Source organism: Dipodomys merriami, unplaced genomic scaffold, assembly GCF_024711535.1.
Source record: "Dipodomys merriami isolate MVZ:Mamm:240054 unplaced genomic scaffold, mDipMer1.0.p SCAF_33, whole genome shotgun sequence".
Classification (NCBI taxonomy): domain Eukaryota; kingdom Metazoa; phylum Chordata; class Mammalia; order Rodentia; family Heteromyidae; genus Dipodomys; species Dipodomys merriami.
The window spans coordinates 4,928,452-4,951,043 of record NW_027204826.1 but is presented as its reverse complement, the minus strand read 5'-3'; the positions used below and the strand labels follow the sequence as shown (position 1 = coordinate 4,951,043).

General features: G+C 50.7%; 1 protein-coding gene across 1 annotated transcript in view; it reads left to right on the top strand.

Moving 5' to 3' along the window:
- Window positions 1-22,592, top strand: part of Thsd4 (thrombospondin type 1 domain containing 4) — a 166,492-nt gene that overhangs the window by 39,466 nt on the left and 104,434 nt on the right. Inside the window, exon 3 of the mRNA XM_070042979.1 lies at window positions 16,348-16,484. Coding sequence (XP_069899080.1) covers window positions 16,348-16,484 — 137 coding nt within the window. The remainder of the gene's footprint in view (window positions 1-16,347; window positions 16,485-22,592) is intronic.

Here is a 22,592-nt window from a genome sequence, read left to right as displayed (position 1 = left end):
CGAAGAAAGTTCAAATTGGAAGGGAAAAAAGTGGCCTGACCTCCGACTGACCTTCTAGAAGGTTCTATGGAGAAATCCTCAGAAATTCTCAGAGAGAATTCTCAGAGAAATTCTCAGAGAGAAACATCCTTTGCTGCTTCCTTAACACAAACTTGTCTTAAAGGTTTCTTCAGCCAGCTGAAAGGCAAACTTTAATCGGATGAATGGATGCTAGGCCAACAAACAATATGGCGCCCCCCGGCGTAGAATCTCACTCTGCCTGGGTGACTGGTGTGGCCTTGTCCTTCTGGGCTGTGGACACCAGTGTGACGTCACCAGTCACCTGGCCAGGCCCCGGGGAAGGATGGGATGCAATGGACAGCACACTATACAGTTCCGACAGGGGTTAACACTGCTCTCCTTGGTGTTGGTTGTTGCCCCTGTCTTGCCCAAACACTGAGGGCCACTGAGTGTTGGGGTCACCTTCAACCTGAACCCCTCCCCCCCACAGGTAAGACCTTCCTGAGACCTGCTTAGATATTCTGTACAGTTAGTGTAAAAGTTATGTCAAGCCATAGCCAGGTCCCAGTGGCTCACCCCTGTAATCCCAGCCACTCAGGAGGCCGAGATCTGAGGATTGCTGTTCAAAGTTAGTCCTGGCAGGAAAAGTCTATGAGACTCTGAACTCCAATGAACCAGTAAAAAGCCAGAAATGGAGGCGTGGCTTAAGTGGTAGAGCACCAGCCTTGAGTGAAAAAACTCAACGAAAGCACCCAGGTCCTGATTTCCATCCCCACTACTAGCACACCCCCCAAAAAAAATAATTAATGTAAAATAGCAATTAATTAAACAAATACACTAGCATGGAAGAATCAGGAAGGCAGGGGGCAAAGAAAGGCCTCTCTGCTCTGGCCCTCTCGAATTACTTCCTCAAATTCACTTCTTCCCAGGCTCAGGAAAGTTCTGCGCCTAAGGCCAGCACATTAGAGTGTAGAATGCTGGGATGTGAGCCCCAAGGCTCAGGTGCTGACCTTGTGTTAGGCGGAGGTCATGAGCCCCTCTTCTCCTCCTTCTCCCCCCACCCCGGGCAGGCTAGGCCCGATTGCCGTGTGGCACTGAGTTCTCAGAGCCTGGGGTCCACCCAGATTCCCACGGGGGCTCCCCACACTCCTGCCTTCTCCTAGTGCAGAGACTTGGGGAGAAGGCCTGTGGTGTCAGAGAGCAGAGGAGCTTTGTGTGCTTTGCCTGAGTGAGCATCCTCTCTGTGCCAGGCTGCAGGGCCTGGGATCCTGCAGGTCAGGCCTCTGTTCCGGGGTGTGTGTGTATGAAGGCGGGTGCCTGGCCAGCCTGTTCCCCTCCTGAAGTTCAGAATGGCCCTAGCGGTTCCCAGTGGCTGTCTCTGCACATCTGGAGCTGTGCCCCACCCCCCCCCACCCTCCCCAGGCCCCCAGCCAGGAGTCTTGCCATCCGGGCAGCTTCAGATTTGGACAGGAAAGACACGGATTTGGACGGCTGCTGGCAGCTGGGGCAGAGATGGCGGGGTGAGTTCCCAGGACCTCGGGCATTGCTGTCTTTACAAGACTCAGCAGGGACCAAGAGGGCAGAGGGCTGTCTTGGAGGACGGAGGGAATTTCACACCGCACTTGGGCCTTCTACCTCTGGATCATCCGGGCAGCACTTGCACTGAGCACCCAAGCGGACAACCTCCCTCCCTCCCTCCTTCCATCCCTCCATCCCTTCTCATCCTCAGAGAACGTAATTATCCACTGTTTCTGTCACGCCAAGTATGTGGAACCCAGAGATGGTTATCATGTGACCTCTGCCTTCCTCTGAGCCAGGCGTGGGGTTGAATTGATGAGAGCTTGAAAAAGGCCATTTTAAAAAGCGTATTAGTAGCCGGGCTTGGTGGCTCACACCTGTAATCCTAGCTACTCAGGATCCTGGCTGAGATCTGAGGATCAAGATACAAAGCCAGCCCAGGCAGGAAAGGCCATGAGACTCTTATCTCCAATACACCACTCAGAAAAAGGGAAGTGGCGCTGTGGCTCAAGTGGTAGAGCACTTGCCTTGAGCTGAAGAGCTGAGGGACAGCGCCCAGGCCCAGAGTTCAAGCCCCACAACTGACAAAAATAAATAAATAAATTAGTATTATCTTTGAGTAGTTGCACAAAAGAGTTTTAATGTTAGGTTATAAGGACAGCATGTCTTGACCCATGTGGCTCCTCTATCCTCCCCCCCCCCCGCTCCCCAGCTCCATCCCTCATCTCAAGTCACCTGCATTCTCACATGTGTGTGTTGAACATGCTGACTGCATTTGCTCACCCTCCTCTCTCTCTACCCCCACCTCTGACCTCACCCCCCCCCCCAGCTCCTTGGTGTTCATTTTGTTAGACTGTAAACGAGTTGTGCAAAGGGCTTACACCATTGGAATCCGCTCCTGTGCATACCACACTTTATTTAGTCAGTATGTTCATGTGTGTGCACACAGCCCCGTGTATGTTTGCATCCAGGCCAGACAGCTCCCCTCCCTCCCTTCTGCTCTCTGACCAGCCCTGGGCATCTAGAAGTCTCAGCAGATGCAGAGAGGAGGGAGAGAGAGAGAGAGAGAGAGAGAGAGAGAGAGAGAGAGAGAGAGAGAGAGAGAGAGAGAGAAGACACTGACCCCTTCCAGAGACCCTCTGTCCATCTGGAGCAGAGCGAGGCGGGCATGCTTCCTTCCGCCTGCTTCTTTTTGAAGCTGCACATTTAGAAAGCGGTTGTGGCCAAAAGACAGATGGGAACAGATGGGCTGGGTTTCGGCAGAGTGAATGGAAGAGCTGAGGCTGGCGGCCGGTGAGCTCACTCTTAGCAGGCAAGCATCCTGGAGTGCGATCCGGGCCACCCTCATCTCCGAAACGTGACCGCAGAGGAACGAATGCCGGGTCCCAAGCTGCATTCGTGTCCGGGTCATCTTTTATTCATTACACAAGACAACATAAGGTGTCCAGAGTCTGGCACACATAGGAGCTTGATCAACTCCTAGTGTCTTGTCCTTGGGTTGATGGCTCTTTGCTTATCAGCATGGATTTGGAGTTGGTATTCCAAAGATTAGGACTGGGTACCCTCCCCTCTGCTCCGTAAAAGCAATCCACAGCTTGTTGTGTTTTGTGGAATCTTCATCCTCTAGGATTCTCAGTGCATTTGACTTTTAAAAAAAAAAAAAAAAAAAGGCACAAAACAAGGTCAGGCATGGTGGCATATGCCTGTAGTCCCAGCTACCTGGTAGATAGAAGGGGGAGGACTATGGATCCATAATTGAAGTTGGCCTGAGACCACAAGCAGCAGGTTGGAGGTGTGGTTCAAATGGTAGAGCGCATGGCTCTGAATTCAATCACCAGTACTGCGGAAATAAACAACAGCAAGGAAAAGAAATAAAAGACTTACAATATGAACATCTCTACAACACAACACATGCTTTCAAGGCCCCTAGGGTGACAAGTAGACTTAACATGGTGTTGCAGTCTAGGCGAAACCTTTTTTCAAAGGAATCTGAGAGTGATTTGAGGCACAAAGGAAAAAGGGTTTGGTGATTGATTAGTGATGCCTGTCACAGGAGCAGGTGAAGGCCGGGGTGGTCTGTGAGCTGTGCCCTAGCCCAGCCTGCTTAGTGAGATGCAGCGAGTACAGGCTTTATGTCCGTGGACGTGGCCACTCTGGCAGGCACCTGAGATCCAAGCAGCTGTTTTATCTTCCCAGTCATGTTTCTGGTTTCTGGCTGCTGGACTTTTTAACAAGAGGTCAGAGATGGCGGCCTCAGCCACAGCTGCAGGGAGTTTCCTGTGGAATTCCGATGCAGAGAGCAACCCCACAAGCAGACGCTTCACCTGGTTTTCTACCTGAGATCTCCCTGTGCTAGAGGGGCCAGGGTGGGCTGTTATAGGAACACGGTTGTGCAGGCCCCTGAATGGCTGCACCACGGCCCAGCCCAGACAGCAGAAGTTTCATCTGAAGAGAAGCCACCTGAGCCACAGTCTGGGGCTGTGATTCATTAGGGGAGAAGACAGCAATGGTGGCCACATGCGCCCCACAGACACGTAGAGGCCCTCCCTCCCCCTTGCTTCTTCCTCCGTCCCCCTTCTCCCTCCTTCTCTCCCCCTCCCATCTCTTACCTTCTCTCCCCCCTTTTCCCTTTCCTTCTCTCTGCCTACCTGTCTTCCTCCCTCTCTTTCCCTCTCCTTTCCCTTGTCTCCCCCCTCTGCCTTTCTCTCTTCCTCCTTCTCTCTATTCTTTTTATTCTTCCCACTTTCTTCCTCTCTCCTTCCCATCTCTCTCTCCTTGTCTGTCTCTTTCCTCCCCTCCTTCTCTTCTCCCCTCTCCTCCAGTCTTCTTTCTTTCCTTCTCCTCTTTATCAGGCAGAGTGCTGCTAATTTTGGCCTAGGCTGGCCTCCATCAGCTATCTTCTTGCCTCTGCCTCCAGAGTAGCTAGGATTACTCAAAACAATCCATTTCTGCAAGATGTGCTTTCAAAGCCTGTATCTTGACAGTTCATCATTGCTATTTCTCAAAAAAAGTATTTGTGTGTATACATGCGTAAACACTGGGGCTTGAACTCATGACCCAGGCGCTATCTCTGAGTTGTTTCTTTCACTCAAGGCTAGTGCTCTACCACTTGAGCCACAGCTCTGCTTCTGGTTTTCTGGTGGTTCATTGGAGATAAGAGTCTCATGGACTTTCCTGCCCAGGCTGGCTTTGAACTCAGATCCCCAGATCTCAGCCTCCTGAGTAGCTAGGATGACAGGTGTGCGAGCCACCAGCGCCCAGCAAGTGTTTGGACTTCAGTGTGCTTCTGGGGACTTCCCATGGCTTTCCCTGAGGGTTCCCTTGTGCAGTGGAAGGGCAGACTCCATCCTGGAGTTCTAAGTGGGTGTGCAGTCTCTCCCTTCTCTGGCCCCTCCCTCCTTCCCTCCCTCCCTTCTTGCCACTCTTCCTCCCTCCTCGTTTATTTCTTCTTAGGGGATTTTTATATATTTCTTTTAGACTAATGACCTTAATGCCCAATGTTCTTTTCTAAAATAGCGTGAGTTTGATGTAAAGAATTCAAAAAATCCAGTTGCAAGCCAAGAAGCAAATAAAAATGATTCCAGGATCACCATAGACAGTTAACTGGTTGACAGTAGGTGAAGGTCACTGTCACAAGCATCTAGTAGACGAGGGAGAGAGGGAGAGGATGGAGGGAGAGAGGGAGAGGATGGAGGGAGAGAGGGAGAGGATGGAGGGAGAGAGGGGGAGGGTGAAGGGAGGGAGGCATGGAGAGAGGGAGGCAGAGACTCAGAGGGAGAGGCTCTCTTTGATCTCCACAAAATTCCATTTTCCTTTTTGGAGTTTAAAAATAGCACAGCTGACGGAATTTCAAACTCTGCTTTGGGCAGGGGTGAGGATGGGTTGCCATGGGAACCGGGGGGCTTCCAGGGCATACATGATGGATGAAGGAGAAGGGAGCTCATCGTCTGATACCCCTGGCTCACACCTGTTATCCCAGTGAAGATGAGAGGGTTCTAGGCCAGCCCAGGCGGAAAATTTCATGACACTCCTTTCTATTTTCCCCCTCCCTTTTAAAACTATTTAATTAGGCTACTCTAGAGGTTTGAACTCAGGACCTGGGAGCTTTCCCTGAGTTGTTGTTGTTGTTCTCAAGACTGAAACTCTAACTCTTCAGCCCCAGTTTTTTGGGTGGTTAATTGGAGATCAGAATCTTACAGACTTTTCTTGCTCGGGCTGTCTTCAAACCATGATCCTCAAATCTCAGCCTCCTGAGTAGTTAGGATTATAGGTGTGAACCCCGCCTCCTAGCCCAAGCTTCTTTTCCAGCAACTCAAAACCCACTGTCCCACAGACCATGTTTCTCCAACTTCCACATGGGGTTTGAAGCATCTGGAAATGTGGCACTGCGGATCCGGATCCAGAAGGGCTAGGTGGGCCTGGGCATCTGCATTCAGCTGGTCTCTTCAGAGGCCTGGTGCTCACCCGCTCGTGTCCAGCTGGTGTCGGGCAGGAGGTGGGGAGGGCAGGAAGGTTACTCCCTGTTTCCCCAGAAGCCTGGGTTTCCAGTCCATTAATTTTAACGTCATGCAAATTGGTTTCAGGAAGTGCTGACGTGCGGTTGGTGTAAAAAGCAAGAGTCACCTGATAATCTATATTTTATTCCAGCCAGCACATTTATGGTGTTTTCCTTGCCTAGCCTGGTGTGCTGGAGTTCTAAGTCCTATAATTATATAAATTGCAAAGCACCAAGAAAGAAAGCAAAGTAAAAAGGTGAATTTTGATGCCAAAAACAAGCTGAGGCCCATTAACTTAAGTGCTATTATTTTAAGCTCAACTTGGTTTGGTCCTTGAGTTTGACTACATGCATTCACTACAGATATCCCAAAGTTCTGGGCTCTAGCATGGGCGTGGGGAAAGGGAGTGGGCAGAGCTTTGTCCAGAGTCTTACAGAAGCTCACCCAAGGTGTGGGGGGGGGGCGCCCCCACCCTACCCGCCCCCCCTTGTTGGTCACAGTTATTTTTCACAGCCAGCTGGAACTGGACACAACATGGAGTCTGAGCTGTGTCTCCCTGCCCAGCAGATGCCTTGGCTTCTTGTTGTTGTTTGGGTTTTGGGTTTTCATTTATTTTGCCAGTCCCGGGGCTTGAACTCAGGGCCTGGGCACTGTCTCTATGCTTCTGTTACCCAAGGCTAGCACTCTACCACTTGAGCCACAGCGCTACCCCCGATTTTTTCTTGTATATGGTACTGAGGAATCGAACCCAGGGCTTCATGCATACTAGGCAAGCACTCTACCACTAAGCCACCTTCCCAGCCCCATGCCTTGGCTTTTATCTTCCTATGCCTGCTGGAGCTGCAGATCCGTGCACCAAGTGTCCTGGTCTGTGTTGAGGAACGCTGCTTCTCTCCAGTGTTGGGCTTTTCCACCCCCCGTTTGCCCAGCCCGGCTCCCTCTGCCACCTCTCAATGCGTTTGTCCAGCTACCCTCCATAAAAGTCGCCTTTGAAAAGGCCAGACAGCCCTGCACACCTCTGTCCCTCTTCTGACTTCCAGAACAATCTGGCTGCAGGACAGGGCTCAGGGTGCGTTACTGTCTGGCAGGCTGGCGACGGGACAGAGTTGATGCTTTCCAGGCTTTTCTTGGTGCTTTGCCTCCTTTCCCGGCTGGTCAGTGCTGACTGTCCAGTGGCAGTGTGGGAGAGGCGGGGCCCCGCGTCTCCAATGTCATTGGTTCTCTTCTGTGCGCAGCCAGGCTGAGGCGTGGAGGCTGTGAGCTCATGGAGTGTGAAGATCTAGCTAAAGAAGCATGTCGGATGCAGGTCGCTAACCCTTCTTCCTAAGGGGAGACCTGGTTCTCTCCCTCAGACAGCCCGTGGGCAGGGGTCCCCATGGTGGGGGCCCCGTAACTGAGTAGCAGTCATGACAGTGTGTGCCAAGTTCCTTACAAACAGGAGTGAGAAGTGTGGCTCTTTAGAAGCCAGGTAAGGCCAAGCACCAGCCGCTTACACCTGTAATCCCAGCTACTCAGGAGGTTGAGACTTGAGGATCACAGTTCAAAACCAGGCCAGGGCTGGAAAGTCCAGGAACCTCTTATAGCCAATTGACGACTAAAAAGCTAAAAGTGGAGCTGTGATTTAAACCTTGCACACACAAAAAAAGTTATGGGGGTAGGGGAGGTGCTGGGAAGGTGGCTCAGTGGTAGAGTGCTTGCCTAGCATACATGAAGCCCTGGGTTCAATCCCCCAGTACCACATACACAGAAAAAGCCCAAAGTGGTGCTGAGATCTAAAGATTGCAGTTCAAAGCTAGCCCAAGCAGCAAAACCTGTGAGACTGTCTCTCCAATAAACTACAAAACAACAATAACAAACACACGTGGGATTGGGGCTGTGGTTCAAGTGGTAGAGCATTAGCCTTGAGCAAAAAAGCTCAGGGACAGCACCCAGGCCCAGAGTTCAAGCCCCAAGACTGGCAGAAAGAAAGAAAGAGAGGAGGGCTGGGAAGGTGGCTTAGTGGTAGAGCGCTGGCCTAGCATGCATGAAGCCCTAGGTTCGATTCCTCAGTACAACATACACAGAAAAGGCTGGAAGTGGTGCTGTGACTCAAGTGGTAGAGTGCTAGCCTTGGGCAAAAGAAACTCAGAGACAGTGCCCAGGCCCTGAATTCAAGTTCCAAGCAGATGGGGACATGAAGGGACCTCACTGTCTTCTGGTAACCTATGACTTGGAGAAGGTTTGTGGTATGGCTGAAATCATTTCAAAGCTTGCTTATTAAAATTCTATGTGACATCTAACGCCTGAAACTGAGGCTTGAATCTAAGGCTTTCGCTCATTAGCTAGTGCTTTACCACTTGAGCCACGCTTCCAACCCTAAGTCCTGCCCTTTAAGAGCTCAGAGGTAAGGGAGGTGGGGAGCAGAGGGAGGGAGGACGTGGACAGTTACAACAAAATGTACCCACAGCGCCCCCCACTGCACAGAAGGAAGAATTCCAGCTGGAGCCAGCAAGCTCACTGCTCAGGCTGGGCTGTAATGAAATTCACCCTGGGGTCCTTGGTGGAAGGGCTTCAGAGGAGAAGGAAACAGCATGAATGATGACTCAGGGGCCCTGTGTGTCTGGGGGCTTCATTTGGAGATGGTGGCATCCAGGTCACCCTCCTCCGATGTCAGCAAGTGCGTGGGACATTCCATAGGAGCCCTGTGTGGCTCTCCATCCTGGAGAAGTAGATTTTGGTAATAAGCCATGTGGCTCAAAAAACAGATGTCCAGCTTTAATTAGCACCCTTCCTCTGATCACTCACTCGTGGGAGTGAGAAAGAACACGACCACTACTCTTTTGTTGTTGTTGTTTTGGTAGCAGCGCTAGGATTTGAACTCAGAGCTCTGTACTTGCCCGTGTCCCAGGTTTTACTTAGGTTATCTGTTCCCACAGAAACGGGGTGTGATTACAGAGGCATGGAGGTGTGCCCAGGGAATCGGGCTGTCTGGAAACCTGCTGGGTGGGTGGGCACGGATTCTATTCGTGTCTCCACTGACAGCATTCATTTGCATTCTCGTCCGTTTTCTACAATTTATAGCGCTGTAAAAGCAGCTCAGTTAAAGACAATGAATGAGAGGCCCAGACCTGTAAAATGTGACCATCCAGAAAGCGCGCCTTCAACAAGCCCTTTCTTCTTCCCTGGAAAAATGTTCCCAAATCTCTTCCCAAAGTAGGGTGCAGTTATGTCTTACAAATTACCTCCTCTCGGGTCATGGCCTTTCAGCCCACCAGAGGTAGTGGAATGTTTCCAGAAAGTCAGCTTGGCCAGAGAAGAAATCTGGTGAGATGCTAGAGTAATAGACAAGATTATTGGGACAGAAATGTGGCCAAGAAAAGAGTTCCATGTGCTGCGATGCCACGGAGAGACGGCACTTCCGTTCTTCAGCTGCTATCTTTGGGGTGCAGATAGGAACATGAGGAAGAATTAGGGTCCAGGGGCAAAGATATCCAGAGGAATCCCAGTTCCAGGTGGGTGCCCGCTGGTCATTACCCTGCATCTGGTTCTTGGGTTCTGGCGAAGTTGCTCTCATGCCATCAGTGAGGGGGACCCCCCCCCACCTTTAGGGCGTGAGCAAGGCTCTGCAGTTCCTCACGGTAGCTTGAGGCCCTGTTCATAAAGCTGTTGTCCATCGGTCCTGTCTTTCCAGAAACTCAAGGTGATTGCAAAGGGACGGTGGAGAGAATGGCTTAGAACCCTGACAGATAAAGAACGGAGGTTGGCAAGGGGGTTGTACTTCCAGGCACCTTGGGAACTGAATACTTGGCTGTCTCTGGTCACCCCCGACCACTCTGACCACACCTGACCACCATTATAAGCTGACGCCTGTAATCCTAGCTACTCCTGAGGCTGAGATCTCAGGATCAAAGTTCAAAGCCAGCCTGGGCAGGAAAGTCCATGAGACTCTTACCTCCAATCAGCAAAAAAGCCTGAAGTGGAGGTATGGCTCAAGAGGTAGAGCACCAGTCTTGAGTGAGAAAATGAAAGTACAGTGCACAGGCCCTGAGTTCAAGTCTCACAACCCATACAACAAAGAAAAGCACAAACAAAACCCTAAAGCTCATGTCCGTAGCCTGAAAAGGAGCTCAGATGTCCATGGGGCATTAGTTGCCTCCTTCCTTTCTCTGTCCCTCCTTACTGTTCCTCTCTTCATTTGGTGTTTTGGGGCGAGTGGCTCTGATATGTGGAACCCCTGGAACTGGACCTCTAGCCTAGATCTCCAGTTACTCCAACTGAAGTAACTCGAGACACAAGAGTTGTGGAATTATGGACTTTAAAAGCCAAAGCCAGGTGCTGGTGGCTCATGCCTGTAATCCTAGCTACTCAGGAGGCTGAGTCTGAGGATCTGGGTTTGAAGCCAACCTGGGTAGGAAAGTCCGTGAGACTCTTACCACCAATGAACCACCAGAAGACCGGAAGCGGCACTGTGGCTCCAAGTGGTAGAGCGCTAGCCTTGAGCAAAAGAGCTTGGGAACAGTGCCAAGGCCTTGGGTTCAAGCCCCATGACTGGCCAAAAAAAAAAAAAATCAGAGACAAAGTAGGCAATTATTGAACAGTTTTCCAAATAAGAGAATTCAGGCTGTGAAGGTCTCAGGTCATAGTTCAAAGGACTGCCAGCCTAAGGAAAACAGACCCCAGCTTTCCCCCTACCCCATCCCAGTCAGACAGCTTCAAGGTCCAGGGGCAGGCCCAGGCCTCACATCAGAGCTGCAGCGCTGCAGAGACGGAAGCTGCTGTTTCCTCGTGGGGGCTGTGTGGTTTGGGGGTTTGTTTTTGTTTTTTGAAATAATGCATTGTCCGTGTCCTGAGGCCTTGGGCAAGGTTTTTGCCAAGTGTTTTCAGCACAGCGTAGCTGGACTTTGCATAACTCATTTGTACAATGAAAACAACAACAACAACAAAGCTGTGCAGCGGACGTGGAAAAGGATCTTGGTGACAGCCAGTGTTGTCTGGGTGATCTCCGGCGTTAGGGAAACATTCTCAGACCCGCCCTGGATGTGTGGCTTGCTGATTGTCTGGCTCTAAACCAAATGGTAGGAAAGCATCCATTGTGCCTTATAGAATGATTAGTTAAGGACAACAGGGCCTGAGATGAAAGGGATTGTGTGTGTGTGTGTGTGTGTGTGTGTGTGTGTGTGTGTGTGTGTGTGTGTGTGAAAGTAGAGATAGATAGAGGATAGAGATAGATGTTAAGATAAAAGGTAGGTGGAAGTTAGAGATCAAAGATAAAGACAGATGTTAAGATAAAAAGGTAGATAGATGATAGAGATAGATAGGTGTTAGAGACTGGTGATAGAGATAGATGTTAAGATTAAAAGGTAGATAGGTGATAGAGATAGACAGATCATAGAGATAGATGATAGAGAAATTGGTAGATGCTAGAGACAGATAGAAATAGTTGAAGATAGATGATAGAAATATCTAATTAATCTCTTTAGATACAGACATCTCTATAAGTCTCTGTCTATATCTATCTAGTTAGTTTTTCTTCCCTCATCTTCTTCCTAATGCCTATACACCAAAGAACTCAAAAACTCATTCAGATCCATCTCAGAAAGCTGGAGGTCCACTTCTTCAGCTTTGTAATGCTCCGGCCAGTTCTAGGAGCGTGTGGGTGGTCGATGGGTGGTCAGTGGCTGGACGGTCAGTGGGTGGACATCTCAGGACTATTCAGATCTCCACTGTCACACCACACAAGAATTCTTCCTATGGGCTGTGGGAGGCACTGCCTGGGTTAGTCTCCATCGGGGAATCTCAGTCTGTTGCGTCTCCCCTTCTCCCCCTCCCTGTCCCCCCCACTTCCCCCACCCCTGTTTAGAAGAAGCATCCTGGAGATTCTCAGGATTTTTCTGTCAGATTCCTCTGGGTTCAAGCTGAGGTGAGGGACTCAGGTCAGGACCCCTTACAGCCTCCAGCCCGGGATATCTGGACTTGTCTTTTGATCTTCTATGTCTACTCCACACCCCGAGTTAGTTAATCTCTCCTGGGGGAGAACAGAGGCATTTGTTATTTGGCCATCAGGAATTAACTCCTTTGGGGGTTTGCATGCATCCTTGGATGACAAATCAAAGCTGCACCCAGGTCAGGCGCCGGTGGTTCACGCTGTTCAGGAGGCTGAGATTTGAGGATCAACAGTTCAAAGCCAGCCCAGGCAGGAAAATTTGTGAGACACTTATCTCCAATGGACCACCAAAAAAAAAGTGGCGCCGTGGCTCAAGTGGTAGGGCACTCACCTTGAGCAAAGAAGCTCAAGGACAGCGTCCAGGTTGAGTTCAGCACCAAAAAAAAAAAAGAAAAAAAAAGTATACTGGAAATATCTTAGGAAAACCCAAGACTTGAACACAAACTCCCTGTGCCTTGCGATATATATCACTGCAAAAATCATTGGCAAAATAAAATGAGTAAAATAAAACTTGTAGCTTAGAGTATGGCTCAGGTGGTAGAGCACCAGCCTTGAGGGAAAAAAAAAACCAAAAACCCTCAGGGACAGCACCCAAGCTGAGTTCAGTATTGTCACAGGAAAAAAAAATGGGGGGGAAGGAATCTCCTACCCTTACCTCCCCCCCCCTTCTATTACCCTCCCCATTGGTCCTAGAAGTGTCAGGTGGTTTGTTGAAGGTCTAACCAGCATCTTTCTTGCTGTGTCCCTTTGCCTGAAGTTGCATGTGGCGGACTCTACTGGACCACACAGGCCCAGGCTGCAGAGTGGAAATGCTGGCAGGGGCCTGGTGGCTCAGTGAGGTCTGCGGTGATTCAGCTCTGCCCCACCCCCATCCTCCACCCTTCATGTTCCCTTGCCCCTCCTCCTGTCTGCCCCTGGCCCCAGTATCATAAAGCCCTGTCGTAGCCCGAGGTTTCCGATTGGGTTCTGGCCCAGCCAGCTCATGCTTGGTGCTCTGGTGTGCCCCCCTCCCTCCCCCCCCCCCCCCCCCCCCCGCCACTGTGCCCTTCCAGGGCCTTCCTTTGACAGCGAGCCGGGCTGCTCCCCCACTGTTCATGCCACTACAAGAAAACTTCAGTTGCTCAGTTGTCCAAAGTCTTACTTGTCTCTGGGGAAAACAGGCACGCACACAAAAAGGACCTTGCAGCTGGTGATTGAGGCGGAGTGACATCTTTCAAAGTCCTAGGGAGGACTGGAAGCCAGGCTTCCCCGGGGATTAGCCAGGCATTCATTCCCTTCAATGAGGGTGGGAGATTCTGCCTGCCCAGGCTGGTGAGTCCTGGTGCAGGGGTACACCGCCCCGCCCCCCCATCTTTCTCTCCCAGAGGCCGTGCAGACAGGGGTGGATCGTGTCCTGCCTGCAGAGCAGAGGGCAAAGCTGGGGCCCCAGTGGGGAGGGGAAGTGAACACACACACACACACACACACACACACACACACACACACACACACACACACACACACACACACACAGGTGAGCCTGGGTCCCAGACTCCTGTAGACACTCAGGGCGAAGGTTTATTCTGATGTGCTTTGCATCTGTTGCTGTGTCTGTTTGCTAGGTGGGAGGTTACCCGGCTGCCCATTGGTCTGGGACCGGCTCTCTTCACCCCTCTCTGTACAGAGGTGTGGAAATCAGCAATCCCTCACACTCCTTTTCACCTAGTGCTGCCTTCGGCCCAACCTCAAGGCATGAGAGGTGTCCTGGGGGTGCGGGGGTGTCTTTGTCACTGTGAATGGTTCCAGGAACCTGTCGGGGCCTCCAGGATTCTTCCTGCCTTGGGGTGGCTGAGGGACCTTAGCAGCAGACGGAGATACCGAGCTGCTGAATCTCAGCCAATGGAGATGTAAGAGGAGGATCACAGTCCAAGTATAAGAGGAGGATCACAGTCCAAGGCTGCCCGGGGAAAAGCAGGAAACTCTATCTGAAAAATAGACTCAAGTACACAGGGCCCCCATTTCGGACCTGTTGTTGACTGCTTTGGCATGCATGTGAAAACATACCCAACACAATGTGTATACACACGTATATATGCATAAACATGTGGTGCATGCTTATACACAGATGTGCATATACATGATCACATACAATTCCTAAATCCCTATGTGGATCGAGCCAGCGCTGGTATTGCTGAGATGCAGCCTCTCTTATCTGGGCTCAGCTTCAGATGATGATGACGATGGTCTTCCTCCTCCTCCTCCTTCTCTTCCTCTTCCGTGTGTGTGTGTGTGTGTGTGTGTGTGTGTGTGTGTGTGTGTGTGTGTGTGTGTGTGTGTATCCCAATACTTGGGCACTGTCCCAGAGCATTTCTATTCAAGGTTGGCGCTCTACCACTTGAGCCACAGCTCCACTTCTGGCTTTCGGTTGGTTTGTTAGAGATAAGAGTTTCACGGACTTTTCTATCCAGTCTGCCTTCAAACCATGATTCTCAGATCTCAGCCTCCTGAGTAGCTGGGACTACAGGTGTGAGCCACCATACTCATTTCTTCTTGTAGTTTGCCAGCTCCAGTCCAGGGCGGACAGAGGCTGTGCCCGGCAGGATCTCTATAGAGGGTTTGTCTTTGTGTTGTGTGTCATACACCCACCCTGTGGCCGTTCTTCCAGCCCTGAGGATATCTCCATGGCTTCCAGCTCCATGGCAGCTACTTTCCAAAGGCGGTGGCCCAAACTAGCTTTCTCCTAAAGAACCTACCCAAACTCCTGCTTGATCTTTTATTCAATAATAACATTTTAAGATGTATCAGTGCATGTCCTGACTTAGCTTCAAGAATTGTCAGTGGCATAGTGGGGTTATTTTTTCTTCTTCTTCTTTTCCATAACGACATTTGTTTTCAGTCACTTTTTCCAGCTTTAGATTTACTGGGACAGGAGAGAAACAGGAAATCTGCCCTGGGGGGAGGGGGGGGCGGCTGAGGAACTTGGCCAGAGTTGGGCTGTGCCATGAAGGGCGTGGTGTCATGTGTTCGGGCACTGTGTGCACACCACAGGCTAGGGCTGTCTTGTCTCTAGATCTCCCTGGAAACGTGAGACTCTTTGAGAATGCAGATTCCTAGGCACCACCCCCCACCCCCACCCCGGGAACCAACCAACTAAATCAGGAAATTTAGAGACACGCTCAGCCGCTGTTACCCACGGTTAGAACCAGGTTTAAGTGTAAGCTGGTCGTTTTTCAGCTTAAGTCTTTTTTAATCGGTTGTGGGGTTTGAACTCAGGGCCTGGGCGCTGTCCCTGAGCATTTTTGCTCAAGGCTAGCACTCTACTTCTCCAAACCACAGCACTACTTCCGGTTTTATGGTGGTTCACTGGACATGAGTCTCATGGGACTTTCCTGACTGGACTGACTTGGAAACCTCAATCCTCAGATCTCAGCCTCTTGAGTTGCTAGGATTATAGACATGAGCCACCAGTGTCTGGCTCAACCTCAGTCTTTTGAGACAGTTATGCAAGGCTCCTGGGGCTGCATAAAGCTTAGGTCTCAGGGTTTTGAGTGCGGGCAGGGCTGGGCGCTAGGCTGTTGATGAGCTGTGTGTGTTGGCACTGTGGCTTTTCGAATGGGTTAATTACTCTGACAACCTTTCCTTTTTCCAGAACAAGGATAAGCTAAGGATGAGTCATTTTCATGGGTTTTCCTTTTTTTGTTTTGTTTGTTGTGTCATTTTTGTTTAGAAAGCAATCCCTTATCATTAATTTGTCCTAGGAAATACAGTCTGGGGGGGAGTAAACATCCAGTCTGGGTGCTGAGGCTCACGCCTGACCTCCTAGCTACACAGGAAGCTGAGATCTGAGGACGGAGGTTCAAAGCCAGCCTGGACAGAAAAGTCCACAAAACTCTTATCTCCTATGAACTACCAAAAAGCCAGCAGTGGAGTTATGGCTCGAGTGGTAGCACACTAACCTTGAGCAAAAAAAAAAAAGCTCAGGGACAGTGCCCAGGCCGAGTTCAAGCCCCAGGCCCAGCACACACACACACACACACACACACACACACACACACACACACACACACACACACACACACACACACACACACACACACACACACACACACACACACACACACACACACACACTGCATTCTGATATTCTCTCAGCTTTCATGTTTGAGCCTCAGCCAGCAGATCAACATATAATCCCACAGCCATGGGATCCAATAACATCTTCCATCGTTTACACCTTGAAGGAGAGTGTGATTATAAAACACCCCGAACCAGTGATGCTGTAGAGACCTAGTAGATTCATGATGACAGCGGAGACTTGGAGGAGTCAGGGGGGGGCGTGGCTAATGATGCATGCATGGCCGTGTCTGTATGCTGTGACGTCTGTACGCTGTGACATCTGAGGAGTGACGTGGCGTCTTTCCTTCCTGGCAGGAAAAGACAGCCGCAAGTGTGAGCTCAACTGCCAGGCGGCGGGCTACCGCTTCTACGTCCGGCAGGCGGAGAAGGTGATCGACGGCACCCCATGTGGCCAGGACGGCGTGGACATCTGTGTGTCGGGACAGTGCAAGGTGAGCGTGGTGGGGTGCGGCACGTGGGCCTTCCTGGGGTCACTGTGGACCCCACTTGGGAGAGCTGAACTCTGGGAACAGTCGAGATGTGCACGCACAACACACACACACACACACACACACACACACACACAATGGAGGATTAGACAGCCATGAAGAAGCAACAAATCTGTGGTTTCTGTGGCGGCTGGGAAATGTGGGCTGAGATGTGGCTGGTGTCAGTCCTGTGCCTTTGATTTTTGGGGCTCCCGTTGTGGTATGAACCCCGGCCATGCCCTGTGTTCCATGCCCAGGCCACATCTTCCTCAGGGGCTAACGCTCTCCTCCCTGCAGGGCGGCGCTGGTGGCCGGCTGGGGAGTTGGGCTGTGGGCTGGGCATTACTGGCTCTGTCCACCAACCCATGGCATGTGAGAGGCCACTGAAGAAGGATGTGGCACCTCTTGTCTCCTCCCCTCACCCCCCCTCCCTCACCAGGGGAGGCAGACTTCCAAAAGCAAATGCCCAGTGCTTTGTCCTTTAAACAGGAAGGCTTGGAAGTGGCGCTGTGGCTCAAAGTGGTAGCATGCTAACCTTAAGCAAAAGCGCTCAGGGGCAGCGCCTGGGTCATGAGTTCAAGCCCCATGACCAACAAATAAGAAAGGAAGAAAGAAGGAAAGAAGGGAGGGAGGAAGAAAGGAAGGAAGGAGGAGGGAAGGAAGGAAGGAGGGAAGGAGGGAAGGAGGGAGGGAAGGAAGGAAAGAAGGAAGGAAAGAAGGAAGGAAGGAAGGAAGGAAGGAAGGAAGGAAGGAAGGAAGGAAGGAAGGAAGGAAGGAAGGAAGGAAGGAAGAAAGGGGCTCTCTACTTCCTGGGCCTTCTGAAGTCTGTCCAAAAGTGCTCTGGCTTTGAGAGAATCAAACCAGAGGACGCTGGGCCATGATAGAAAGCCCCAGCAGTTAGAGCAGACACCACAACCCAGGTCTTCATCCTAGCCTGCTCCCTCTGCCCTCCTCCCTCCCCTCTTCTGTATGTGTCCAAGGCTCTGAACTGCATCCCAGGGCAGCTCTAACTTTAATGGGAGGAAGAGCCGCTTCCCCATCCTTTCCTCTTAGACTCGGAGTAGAAATCGCTGCATGGTTCACTTCAGGGCCATTTGACGCATGATTTATCAGCGCCTCCCCCCATCAAGGAAGGTTCGGGGGCTTTGTGGTCTCTCCATGAATGAAGGTCTCAGCTTCTTAATGGCATTCAGCAAGTCTCGCATTTTCCTCCAGTGCCTAAACTCATAGTTTCCATGTATGGATTCGATGTTGCTCTTTTTTTTTGCTTCACTTCTGCCATTATCGTAATTGAGAAATTCTAATTGTCCTAATTTGAGCATCACTATTGAATGGTTTGGTGTGTTTGGAAGTGCACTGTGTTCCTGTGTGCACACATGTTCAACTGCATTACTTTGTGTCTACACTAGCACACGCATGCATATACACACACACACACACACACACACTTACTGGAACTCACATTTTAAAAGAGAAAGAAAACACCCAGCGTGGGTTTGGCAGGGCGGGCTCGCCCCTAGTCTGGGGCTGTTGCTCTCTGAGACTTCAAACCTGTCTGTGCGGTGGTTCTGCAAAACCCACCTATACTCAGCCCCTGTTGCGCTTTCCTGGATTACCCAACAAATCTCCTGTGGCTTCAAAGATGAGAAGGGCAGAAGTGGCAATCAGGAACAAGTGAACTGGGCCAAGGAAAGGTCTCACAGCCAGGAGGAGAAAAGCACAAAATGATGATGATGACAGCTGGCACTGGTGGCTCACGCCTGTCATCCTAGCTACTCAGAAGGCTAAGATCTGAGAATCATGGCTCAAAGCCAGCCCAGGCAGAAAACCTGAAGTGGGCTATGGCTCAAGTGGTAGAATGCTGGCCTTGAGCCGAAAAGCTCAGGGACAATGCCCAGGCCCTGAGATCAGGCCCCATGACTTATGATAATAAGAATAGTAATAGTAATTAGGACATTCATGGAGAAACACAGCCTCAGGGTTCTTGAAGCTGTGGCTTTGGGGGGAGGGGATACGAGGGCATCGCTGCTGTGGGAATTTCTGCCACCGTCTTCACGTTGAGTTTTCTAGGGGTTCGCAGCAATTTCTCTGACCTTCTCAATCCATCGTCTAACAACATGACATTGGCCGCTTTTCCCATTTACTTGGCTAATATTTCATTTTCACACTCTCCTGGGGAGGAAAAAACAGTGTTAGTCACGATCATGGCTAAGAATCTTCTGGACCTGAGTCTCTCTGAACTTCATCTCTGGGCCAGGAGACACCTGGGCCCAGGGGACGGAATAGATCATGGATCCAAAGGTTTGATTTTCAACACCCAACCTGTGTCAAAGCTAGACAGGACAGAAGCCCAGGGTGTGTATATGCATGCATGTACAGGTATGTATGTGTGCATGCATGTGCACATGTATATGTCTGTGTGTGTGTGTCTCACAGGAGGCTGTGATCAGCAGTACCTTTGGTTTGGGGGTGTCCAGATCTTTCTAGCTACTGAGCTCAGTTTCCCGTGCATTGGGAGTGACCTTCAGAGGTAAGAGCTAAGGTACAGAGGCCCCACGGGGCCAGCCCTGCCTTCTGTATTCTGCGATTTCCCCTGTGAGGAGGAGGGGTAGCTTCTGGATTTGTTCTGTTTCATGTAGACATCTGATCCCCTTGGAATGGCCGTGGGGGCCTCCCTACCCCCCTGTGAAGGAACTCCATGTCTTTTTGTTGCCCTTCTGCCTTTATAGATGAAATAATCCAACGTCAAGCCCAGGATAGAGATGTGGCTCAAGTGGTAGAGCACCTGCTTAGCAAGTTCAAGGCCCTGGGTTCAATCCCTGGTACAACCACACACCCTCCTCTAAAAGAAAAAGAAAAGTCATCGTGAGACTGGGCAACTTGGCTATAGTTCTCTCTGGGGAAGGGCATGGAGAACTGTTTTCCTAGAACTGTCTGGCACTGACACCTAGTGTTGCAAGCTGAAATTACAGCCATATTACAGAAAAGGCCACTTAACGTAGAAACTAGCATCAATTGTTAAGTCCAGGCTCCCAGTAAACTAAACAGACTCCACAGGAGATGAGACACTCCAGAGTTGCGGGCAGGACCTGGGGCAGACCTGACCGAGGGTCTCAGCCGCTCCCGGGACTCGTCAGCGCTGCCCACAGCACCCTGCGGGCAGACCCAAAACAAGCTACTGTCCCGTCCTGGGTGGGTACACATGAATGCCTTTAGCTCAGTCCCCCTCCCTCTGGGTGTTTCCAAGCCTGGTGTACGCATGCACCCCTGGCCACAGTGCCTTGATCTGTTTGTGTCACTGTATAAAATCCACAACAGTGAGTTGAGATTTTTTTCCACATGGGAAGATCTGGGCGCAGCTGCTACCACTGGCCGGAACGGGGTGAAGGTGTGCCGGCCTCATCCGAGCTAGTGGCCAGGAGCGGCTGCAAGGCCCAGGGATGAATGTGGTCGAAGGGCTTGGCAGGGTCCTGGCCAGTTCGGCAGTGGCTCATCGCTTCCCCTGGTTTCTGGAGGGATAAAAGCAGATGAAGACCTCGACGTGGCAAACCCAGCCACAATCCCCGACGTCTGCTTGGCCCTGAAAGGGCTGGCCCCTTTGCACACGGGTCAGTGCAGGGTCCTGGTGGCCATTCTTCCTGCTTTACACCATGCTTTCTCTCTGGTCCTCACAGCTACTCTTTGTTGATCTTAGGTTCTTGGCACAGCTAACCTCCCTGGTAAACAGCGGGCTGTCTTTTATGACAGATTGCAATGAGTGTGTGTGTGTGTGTGTGTGTATCTGCCAGTCCTGGGGCTTGAACTCAGGGCCTGGGCGCTGTCTCTGAGCATTTGTGCCCAAGGCTGATGCTCTACCACTTCCAACAGCTTTTCCTTTAAGTTTGAAATCTCTCAAAATACACAGTTGGAGTGAGGAATGAAAGGTTTCTCTTGTTTTCGTTGTTGGCTTCTCTGTCCGCAGATCTCTACCCAGCCCAGCTCTGTCTGGACAATTGGGGTTTAGCCTGTAATTAAGAGAAAAACAGCCGGGTACCTGTCATGGCTCACGCCTGTAATCCCAGCTACTTGGGAAGCTGAGATCTGGAGAGCAGTGATTCAAAGCCAGAAAAGGCAGGAAGTCCACGGGAGTCTATCTCCAAAATAACCAGCAAGAAGCCAGGGTGGGAGGATGGTTTAAGTGGTAGAGCACCAGACCAGCAAGCAAATTAAGCAAATATGAGGTCCTGAATTCAAGCCCCAATACTGACAACAATAATAATAATAATGATAAAGTAGAATAAAAATAAATTAAAAAGACTCCACAGATGCCTCATTTGCTAGATGCAGTCCTGTCCCCAGGACTTCAAGGCAATCCTTCCTGCTTTCAGTACGAAACCTTCTAGAAAGATTGCACGCCCACGGTAGCCTGCAGTTGCCTCTACTCGCCACGAGATGGCGCCTCAGCACAGGGGAAAATCCTCCATGAGTCCTGACTGGACACTGACAGTTCTTGAATCATACAAGGTGGAGCTGAGTTAACATCTTGGCTCAGGCTGGGCCTGGAGATGGTGGTTAGACCTGTGCCCATGGTTCATGCTTGTAATCCTCAGCTACTCAGGAAGCTGAGGTCAGAGGCTCACTGTTTGAACCTGGCCTAGGCAGAAAAGTCTCCATGAGACTCTTATCTCCAATTAACCCCCTCCACTCCCCCCCCCAAAAAAACCCCCAAAAAACAGAAGTGACACTGTGCTCAAGTACTACCCTTGAGCACAAAGAGGCTCAGGGACAGCACCTAGGCCCTGAGTTCAAGCCCCACAACTGGAAAGAAAGAAAGAAAGAAAGAAAGAAAGAAAGAAAGAAAGAAAGAAAGAAAGAAAGAAAGAAAGAAAGAAAGAAAGAAAGAAGTCCTGAGTTTAAGTCCAGTGTCACCAAAATCATAAGCAATGAAAACAGGATCAGCATCAGTCCCTTCTTTGATATCTTCAATGAGAAAACATCGCACTTACAATAGCAAGTAGTTTCTGTTGTTTCTGCGTATTTTCAAACCGTTGAACCTTGATATTCTCTCTCCCTCTCTCCTCCTCCTCTCTGTAGTGCAAAACCAGATGTGAGATTCCTTCCGACAGTTGAAAACTGGCCCCATGGTTCTCTTTTGTCTTTTTCCAGGCAAATCCTTCCTCATCTGTCCAGACTTCTAGAAAAATCTCCACACCTCACTGTCTCTGTTTCCAGGCCCCTCTGAGAATGCGGTCTCCATTTATTAGTACGACGGGGCTGTGTGCAGGCTGTTGGGAGGTCTAGTTCCCTGGCTGTGGTGAGTTTGGACCCACAGTCTTTCTCTCATTGTTACTAGGGTGGTTCTTGAACTCGTGTCCAGTTCAAGACTTCCCTGGGCCATTGTGCAGGTAAATGACATTTCTGAACCTAAACGGAAGGCTTTGCATTCATTTCCACCCACTTCTTTTGGGGCCCGCTCACTGAAATCATTTAGATATCTGCTACCCTCCATCCTGATTTCATCCTATTACCTATTTTGCCCGGCTTGGACAGCATGGCCTCTGTTCACAGCCCTTCTATATCTCCAGCCCGCCGTGAGCGGTGCCATGTTGCCTTCATCTGGGTTGCATTTCATCATCTTGTCTGCAAGAATTTCCTGTGAGGTCTGGCCGGACGCCTCGGTGAATCCGTGCATTCTGCGTCTCGGACAGTCCCAGCTGTCCATCATGGTGACCCTGCCGCTGGCTGCAGAGGCCAAAAGGGATAGGAACAGACAGGACCTGAACTCGGGCTCAGCCTCGCTGGTCACTACCCCCCCTCAGCCTTTTGGACTAGAGTAGCTCACAGCTGTACGTGTTGTGAGAGTGCACTCCAGTCATCCTGGCTTTATTCTCAGTGTGTGTGTATATATATGTATGTGTGTATGTGTGTGTGTGTGTGTGTGTGTGTGTGTGTGTGTGTGAGTGAGTGTATGCAAGCATGCATGCTTGCACACATACCAGTACTGGGACTTGAACTCAAGGCCTTGCAGTCTCATTTGGCTTTTTCACTCAAGGCTGGTGCTCTACCATTTAAGTGACAGCACCACTTCTGGTG